The 9,099-nt window shown below is 46.8% G+C and overlaps 1 protein-coding gene across 2 annotated transcripts; it reads left to right on the forward strand.

The window, feature by feature from the left end:
* Positions 1-711: 711 nt before the first annotated feature.
* On the forward strand, positions 712-5,753 carry EBP (EBP cholestenol delta-isomerase). Of its 2 annotated transcripts, none has more exons than XM_069986261.1 (5): positions 712-780; positions 3,090-3,403; positions 4,016-4,052; positions 4,677-4,807; positions 5,320-5,753. In XM_069986261.1, the coding sequence occupies exons 2-5, from the start codon at positions 3,103-3,105 to the stop codon at positions 5,541-5,543; spliced, it is 693 nt and encodes a 230-aa protein (XP_069842362.1). In that variant the 5' UTR covers positions 712-780; positions 3,090-3,102; the 3' UTR covers positions 5,544-5,753. The 2 variants fall into 2 exon arrangements, with proteins under 2 accessions (XP_069842362.1, XP_069842363.1); XM_069986262.1 differs by having other exon boundaries at positions 760-780; positions 3,049-3,403.
* Positions 5,754-9,099: the final 3,346 nt, after the last annotated feature.

A 9,099-nucleotide genomic window follows, 5' to 3' on the forward strand; every position in this document is an offset into this window, starting at 1 on the left:
ATAAATCTTTACTGACGCCATGTGGCAGAGTTAAATTATTACATATAGATCAGGGCATTTTACTGCCATCTAGTGTTGGAACTAAATTACTACCGGCATCTTTATTACAAATAAATCTTTACTGACATCTTGTGGCAGAGTTTAATCACTACATATAGATCAGGGAGCTTTACTGCCATCTAGTGTTGGAAGTAAATTACTACATACAACTTTATTATAACGTAAATCTCTACTGACACCTTGTGGCAAAGTTAAATTATAACATGCAGAGATACACGCGGGCTCTCACTCTGCTCCCGGCTCCTGTAGCCATTCCCTGACTATTTTCGCATTTCTCTAACCATTTTAATGGCGGCACATAGGAAATATTTATTTGACGATATGCTGCCCCCTATCGCTTAGTTCCAGGGGGGCAAGCATTCAAGTTACAGGTCGAATCGCTGAGTCTTCCACCAATCAGCTTCTGGGGGTGGGCCCTGTTTCAGATTTCAGCCAATAAGATCCCATAGAACGAGTGTCTTGCGAGGTTCAGAGACCACTCAGACTCCTCCCTCCACTTATTCTCGACCAATCATATGTCGCCATTTTTCAATAGGGAAGCGGGGCTGCCTTGTAGTCAATGAGCCGACAACGTGTCTTTGTAAGGTCGGGTCCTGATTGGCTGGAAGGTGACGGCCGCGGGCAATGATTGGGAGAGAGTGTAAGTGGGCGGGGTCATACAGGTATAGTGTCTTTCTTGATACGAGAGGTGTGAGTGATCTGCAGGGACCGGGAGCGGAGGTGAGAACCGGAGCCGCAGTGTGTGGACAGGGCTGCTCTGTGGCTGTTGTGGAGCCCCCGCATGCTGGATGGATCACTGTGTATAGTGTGGACCGGGGTCTTGCAGTTTGGTCTCTTATTATTGAGGGGTTTTAGGGCTTTACAGACTGCCGGTGACTATTACAGGGGCCATAGATGCAGAGAGTGACAGGGGAGACGTGAGGTATAGGGGATGTGCCAGGTGTGAGGTATAGGGGATGTGCCAGGTGTGAGGTATAGGGGATGTGCCAGGTGTGAGGTATAGGGGATGTGCCAGGTGTGAGGTATAGGGGATGTGCCAGGCGTGAGGTATAGGGAATGTGCCAGGTGTGAGGTATAGGGAATGTGCCAGGTGTGAGGTATAGGGGATGTGCCAGGTGTGAGGTATAGGGGATGTGCCAGGTGTGAGGTATAGGGGATGTGCCAGGCGTGAGGTATAGGGAATGTGCCAGGCGTGAGGTATAGGGAATGTGCCAGGCGTGAGGTATAGGGAATGTGCCAGGTGTGAGGTATAGGGGATGTGCCAGGTGTGAGGTATAGGGGATGTGCCAGGTGTGAGGTATAGGGAATGTGCCAGGTGTGAGGTATAGGGGATGTGCCAGGTGTGAGGTATAGGGGATGTGCCAGGTGTGAGGTATAGGGGATGTGCCAGGTGTGAGGTATAGGGGATGTGCCAGGTGTGAGGTATAGGGAATGTGCCAGGTGTGAGGTATAGGGAATGTGCCAGGTGTGAGGTATAGGGAATGTGCCAGGTGTGAGGTATAGGGAATGTGCCAGGTGTGAGGTATAGGGAATGTGCCAGGTGTGAGGTATAGGGAATGTGCCAGGTGTGAGGTATAGGGAATGTGCCAGGTGTGAGGTATAGGGAATGTGCCAGGTGTGAGGTATAGGGAATGTGCCAGGTGTGAGGTATAGGGAATGTGCCAGGTGTGAGGTATAGGGAATGTGCCAGGTGTGAGGTATAGGGAATGTGCCAGGTGTGAGGTATAGGGAATGTGCCAGGTGTGAGGTATAGGGAATGTGCCAGGTGTGAGGTATAGGGAATGTGCCAGGTGTGAGGTATAGGGAATGTGCCAGGTGTGAGGTATAGGGGATGTGTTATAGGTGCCCGGGTGTGAGGTATATGGGATATGTTATAGGTGCCCGGGTGTGAGGTATAAGGGATGTGTTATAGGTGCCCGGTTGTGAGGTAAAGGGGATGTGATATAGGTGCCAGGTGTGAGGTATAGGGGATGTGTTATAGGTGCCCGGGTGTGAGGTATAAGGGATGTGTTATAGGTGCCAGGTGTGAGGTATATGGGATATGTTATAGGTGCCCGGTTGTGAGGTAAAGGGGATATGTTATAGGTGCCCGGTTGTGAGGTAAAGGGGATGTGATATAGGTGCCTGGCTGTGAGGTATAGGGGATGTGTTATAGGTTTCAGGTGTGAGGTATAGGAGATGTGTTATAGGTGCCTGGGTGTGAGGTATAGGGGATGTGTTATAGGTTTCAGGTGTGAGGTATAGGAGATGTGTTATAGGTGCCTGGGTGTGAGGTATAGGAGATGTGTTATAGGTGCCAGATACGATGTATAGGAGATGTGTTATAGGTGCCAGGTATAGGGGATGTGTTATAGGTGCCCAGGTGTGAGGTATAGGGGATGGGATATAGGTGTCTTGGTGTGAGATATAGGGGATGTGTTATAGGTGCCAGGTGTGAGGTATAGGGGATATGTTATAGGTGCTAGGTGTGAGGTATATTGGATATGTTATAGGTGCCAGGTGTGAGGTATAGGGGATGTGTTATAGGTGCCAGGTGTGAGGTATATTGGATATGTTATAGGTGCCCGGGTGTGAGGTATAGGGGATGTGTTATAGGTGCCAGGTGTGAGGTATATTGGATTTGTTATAGGTGCCAGGTGTGAGGTATAGGGGATGTGTTATAGGTGCCAGGTGTGAGGTATATTGGATATGTTATAGGTGTCTGGGTGTGAGGTATAGGGGATGGGATATAGGTGCCAGGTGTGAGGTATAGGGGATGTGTTATAGGTGTCTGGGTGTGAGGTATTGGGGATGGGATATAGGTGCCAGGTGTGAGGTATAGGAGATGTGTTATAGATGCCTGGGACATATAGGGGACATGGTATAGGTGCTCAGGTGTGAGATATAGGGACATATAGGGACGTGCTTCTGGCCCATAGCTCGGGATGGCACTGATATCCGTCCGTTTGTTACTATTTCTCATGTCAGTTTCCTCTGTGTTTGGTGCAGATAAGGACGATTCTCGGCTGATATTCTTCTCTGTTCCGCAGCAGGTATAAGGCCATGGCGTCAGACACAGGAATTCCCGTCCCTCATCCATACTGGCCTCGGGATCTGCGGATCGATGGCTACCGACCTAATGACCGTCCAATGTCGGAGATCTTGACCTTCCTATTCTCTGTGTCGGGGGCTCTGCTGGTTGGGATGTGGTTCCTGACCGGACGGGTGACTGGCATGAGCGCTGCCCGCCGCCTGGCTGTCTGCTGGTTCATGGTCTGTGGCTTCATCCATGGCGTGATTGAAGGCTGGTTCTCATTGTACTACCCAGTGATCCCCAAGGACCAGGCGTTCCTCTCACAGCTGTGTAAGGATCGGGGGGGGGGGGGGCTGGGGAAACAGGAAAAGATTTTACCCTAAAAAATGAAAATACTGTATCTTTCATAGTCTGGAAATGATTCGTGAGAACTCCTAATAGATTTATTCTGGTGGCCATCTTGGTTGTCACTTTGGTGGCCATCTTGGTTGTCACTTTGGTGGCCATCTTGGTTGTCACTCTGGTGGCCATCTTGGTTGTCACTCTGGTGGCCATCTTGGTTGTCACTTTGGTGGCCATCTTGGTTGTCACTCTGGTGGCCATCTTGGTTGTCACTCAGATCCATGATCCGTTTTAACCACAGACATGACAGGCTTTTCTTTAGATATTTAGAGGGGATAGTTAGTATTTTGTATAGCCGTGATCTCCATCATATTTGCTGTGGGACTACAACTCCCAGAATGCCCTGACAGCCACAGACTGGGGGTCCAGTTTTACAACAGCTGGAGAACCGCACTTTGGAGGCCTTTGGTTTATAGTCCGAAAACGTGGGGTTTTGAGGGGGATATCATGTATCCTGGGGGGCAGTACCAGGACGATCTTCATGACGGACATTGATCTCAGTCTTCGGTAATCACGTCTTTATTTTACGTCTCTCCGCAGGGAAGGAATATGGGAAGGGTGACAGCCGGTATATCATGTGAGTATCTGCGCTTGGTCGCCAGCTACAGAAAATGCCAATAAATGAATCTTTGTTGCTGCAGGTTGAGCATATCTGTCTGGCAGCCACTTATCCACTAATACCAGGCACATTGACCTATGCCCCCTGACACTGATCACTGAGTGGTCCTGCCCCCCCCCACTATAACGTCCATAGATACGACCAGATCCTCATGGGCTGATGACTGTCAGCAGGGGGATCATTCACCTGTATCCAGCCTGGTGCAGTCCTCACTATGTAACCAGATTGTTAGAAAATCTGCTCATTTCTGACATTCTAGACATTGATCTGTTGTCGGCCGCTCTGCCTGTATATTGGGAGCGAGGGACGTTTATTATCAAGCTTTCTAATACAGCCTTAAAGAGCGACTGCAATTTTTTTTTCTTTCAAGTCAAATGGTGCCAAAAAGAGCCAGAGATTTGTAATTAACTTCTGATAAAAAATCTCCAGTCTACCAGTACTTATCAGCTGCTGTATGTCCTACATATCTCTGGCACTTTCTTTCACCAGTTATTTTAAAGGGGAAAAAAAAAACCTATTGGCTGGAGTTGCCCTTTAAGATTGTGAGTCTCAATTCCTTTATCTTTTTTGTTTTGTTCCCAGAGCCGATAACTTCACGGTCTGCATGGAGACCATCACAGCAGCAGCTTGGGGACCGCTGAGTATCTGGACAGTGATCTCCTTCTTGCGGAACAAGCCCTATCGCTTTGTGCTGCAGCTGATTGTATCTCTTGGTAAGAAGCACTAGACCTTTAATACACAAATAACAAATGGGGGGGGGGGGGGATGAGAGGCCCTGACGGCGGCCATAAACCGCAGCCGATTATCTCTCTCGTCCTCCCCACACAAAGGAACATTTGGCATTCTCTATGCGGAGGGTTGAGCAGCAACCAGACTGCTCTGGCTCTGGCTTTTCTCTCTGAGAACAAAGGGGTTGACAGTGAAAATCCATCATATCCAACTCCTATTTTGGGGGCAAGTTCAGTTAACTTTAGTGTAAAGTATATGGGGACCACCTTAGGATTGTCCCCCTAGACATTAGACGCTGGTTCTTTCTGTGTCCAGATGAGTAATCTAAGATTTTCTGTGTATACCAGTGTGTACGCTGCCTTCAATGCCCAAACACAACCTGAGCTCCGTGTTGGCACCAGACACAGTGTTGCAGCCGTGCCCTGTAGTGATGGGGTCAGGGTACCATCCCCCGAGTCTCTGGCGGCATCTTACTGACTCCTCTCTGTGTTCACAGGGCAGCTCTATGGGGATGTGCTTTACTTCTACACTGAATACAGAGAAGGCTTCAGTCACAGCGAGATGTGGCACCCCCTTTACTTTTGGTTCTACTTTGTCTTCATGAACTCCCTGTGGATTATTATTCCATCCATCCTTATTGTGGACGCCTGGATCAACCTGAGCAAATCCCAGCGCACCGCTGACCGGAGCCGACCTGCCGGCAAATCTAAGAGGAACTGAATGAGGGCGATGGGGGTGTAACGCAACGTTACTAAGAACAACTGGTGGGGGGGGTGGGGGGGAGGGGGAATTGTTCCTGATTTTAAAAAAAATTGTGTGTGATGTAAAGAGATGGTTAATACCCTGGAAACCAGATTTCTTATATTGGAATATGGATACTATGGATAACGCTACATTTTTAAAAAAAATTAATTATACATTTTTTTTTAACGCCTTGTTTCATATATGAGACTCAGACTTCTTATTCACATTTATGTTTATTCACCATGTATACATCTGTATATTATTGTAGGTGAGTAACTGCAATTTTTATTATCAGATCTGCAGTCATTTTTATCTGCAACGGGACATAACTACCTCTGAGCAACATTTTACAGTTTATATAGAGAATTAATCACCATAAAGAATCATATTACTGATACTGAGTTACATCCTGTATTATACTCCAGAGCTGCACTCACTATTCTGCTGGTGGGGTCACTGTGTACATACATTACTGATCCTGTACTGATCCCGAGTTACATCCTGTATTATACTCCAGAGCTGCACTCACTATTCTGCCGGTGAGGTCACTGTGTACATACATTACTGATCCTGAGTTACATCCTGTATTATACCCCAGAGCTGCACTCACTATTCTGCTGGTGGGGTCCTTGGATCTGCCGTAATACACCTTGGCACTATGGGTCTCGGGGACTGATGACCCGTTCTCTGTCACACAGAGCGATACCATCTCTTGCCCTTTGTCCGGCTCTTTCTCGGGGCCGTGTCCTTGCCCTTCTCTCTTTGTATACAGAGAATGTGATAAGCCTGTATATAGTTATAGACTGGGTAAAGCCTTTTGGACCCTTGCTTGATATCTTCTTTTTTTTAACCATTTCTGGGTTAGTCTAGCCTAGTATAGGACTGACACCCCCCACCGTGCTGCTGCTTTACTGTCAGTCATTGCTGTATTTCTGGCATTTTATTCATGATCTGGATGAGCAGAGTTGTAGATCTCGGCCTCTATAAGTTACTGGTGTATCGCTGTTCTTGTTTGCAGTGTAACCAGCCTGCCCTGACCCTGAGGGCATAGCCATGACCCCCACACCCTGACATATAATTTCCCTGCCTGGTACTTAGTACTATAGTGGGACTGTAATAGCAGAGATCAGCAGCTGATCAGGCACATAAGGCGGGTCCGTTACTCCAGGTCAGAGGTCACCTTCGCTTGGGTTAGGTAAAGCTTCTATGCAGTTTTGTTGTCCGCACATAAATGACAAATTGGAGGTAAAGTTACATAGAACAAAAGTATGGAAAGGAAATTCTAGTAAAAAGAAAGTTTCCTCCGATTCATTGGGGGAAGGTGGCGGTGCAGGACATTGCTGATATATCTTCTCATCAAGAGCTTTTCTAGTCAGTGTCACCCAACCTGTTGCAGTCCTACTATCCCCATCATGCCATGAGAGGCTATGGCTGTCAGGGCATCATCAGGGTTGTAGTGCAACAGGTGGAGAGCCATAGGTTGGGTGACATTGCTCTAGATCAGGGATAGGGAACCTCGGCCCTCCAGCTGTTGCAAAACTACAAATCCCATCATTCCTGGACAGCCAAAGCTTTAACCTTGGCTCTCCAGGCATGATGGGAATTGTAGTTTTGGAACAGCTGGAGAGCCAATGTCCCCTACCCCTGTTCTAGATTATAAGCCAAACTTGAATGAGCAGAGATATTCTGGTGAGTATTCTGATTCAGTAGTAGGACTCATCACAGATGAAGACGACAGGGAATACAGAGAAGTGAACAGGGAATTTGTGCTCTAGGCTTTAGGCTTTACAACCAACACCGACCTAAGCAGAGATCATTCCATACAGAGAACTGAAATATTGCTTTAAAGCTTGTCATATCCTTTCTACCTTTGTATTGTTTTACCTTCTTTGTACTGTCACTGTAATGCCTTTACCTTAGAGCTTTTGTATTTGTTACACACTATACACACTATGTGGCTGTAACACACTGGATTTCCCCATGGTGGGACTATTAAAGGACCATCTCCAGGACGGTGTTACTGCATGAGGACTGGATACTGCAGCTTAAAATGTACTTCTGAAACCAGACACCATACTATACAATTCAATCAGCGCACAATTTCAATGCAAACTGTTCCCAGGCCCGGACTGAAGATCTAGTGGACAATGCCCGGTGGGCCGCCTGGATTGCCTGTCTGTGGGCTGACCAGGCTGCATTAATAAAGGTTGCTTCCATTGTTCCCATATGTAGTATACCAGCACCTGTGTTCCAGCTACCATCATGTGTGGTTGTGAATAACCCTTTCCTAACCTGAATAGGGTTTTGTACGTTTACCTGTGAAACTGTCTTTGCGTAACATAACATTCATTGCATAGTCTGATGTGAAACAGTAGCATAGGAGTTAAAGCGACTCTGTACCCGCAATATGACACCCCAAACTGCTTGTACCTTCGGATAGCTGCTTTAAATCTGAATTTTTCTGTGTGTTTGCGCAAATTTTTTTTAGCTGTTTTTTTGTGGCTTAAAAATTGGCCAAAAAACTATTATCAGGGTCTGACTGAAGTATTGCTGCAAAATTATTTTGCACAAGAGAAAAAAAAAGCACATAATAAATCTGGCTAAAAAAGTAGCTTGCTCAAAAATGGTGTAGCCAGTGTAAACTGCTACAAAACAAGCGCAAAAATAGCGCTTTATAAATAATGCATAAAATATTTACGCCCTGTGCAAAAACACAAAATGCACCAGAATAATGGCATATATGCGTCTCTGTGTAAGGATGGTGTGAGTGATGCTTTGGTCACATGATACATTTTCCCTGCAATTGTTTCCTGGCAGAATTCTAGAGCTGTGGGAAAAGCCCTTTGTCTAACCCCTAGCCCAGAAAGGGTAAACCTAAAGGAAGCCAACAGAAGATCCAGCAAATCGGAAGGAATGTCCATCCAGCTTATTTGTTGCTCATAAAACAGCCATAGTGACAGCACACATGAACACCCTCAGGAACTAAAGCCAACGCGTTTCTGGCGCGATTCCTGCACCCTTACTCAAGCTAAAGCAAGCCAAGACAGATCCAGTCCACACTGTGAGGACTGCACATAGAGGCTGGATTCAGAGTGTAAAACAGCAGCAGGAAAAGAAGTATGTTGGTGGTGGTTTGCCTTAATGCTGTTCACCTCAGCAGTCATGGAGGTGGTGATGCTTGCCTAAAGAGTCATGGAGGTGGGGCCACACACCTCAATAGTCATGGAAGAGATGGTGCTTGCCTCAAATGTTATGCTGGCTGGTTCTTAAAGAGGCAGTGTGAGGGTGCTCGCATTGTACGGTCAGCTCTCCTGTCACTCAGCACCAAAACCTCTGTAACTACACAGTGACATTACATAGTGACTGAATTGTTGTATAACAAAGAGCATTGTCTCCTGGTAAGCTGCGGAGGTGATAATATAATTAGCAAAAGTTAACTAGATGTGGATTTCCAGGAGAAAATACATAGGGGGACATTTATCAAGGGCTTTGCGCCCCTTTTTTATGAACCATTCAATGGGTGAATATTTTA

This window comes from Dendropsophus ebraccatus, chromosome 10 (assembly GCF_027789765.1).
Source record: "Dendropsophus ebraccatus isolate aDenEbr1 chromosome 10, aDenEbr1.pat, whole genome shotgun sequence".
NCBI lineage: Eukaryota > Metazoa > Chordata > Amphibia > Anura > Hylidae > Dendropsophus > Dendropsophus ebraccatus.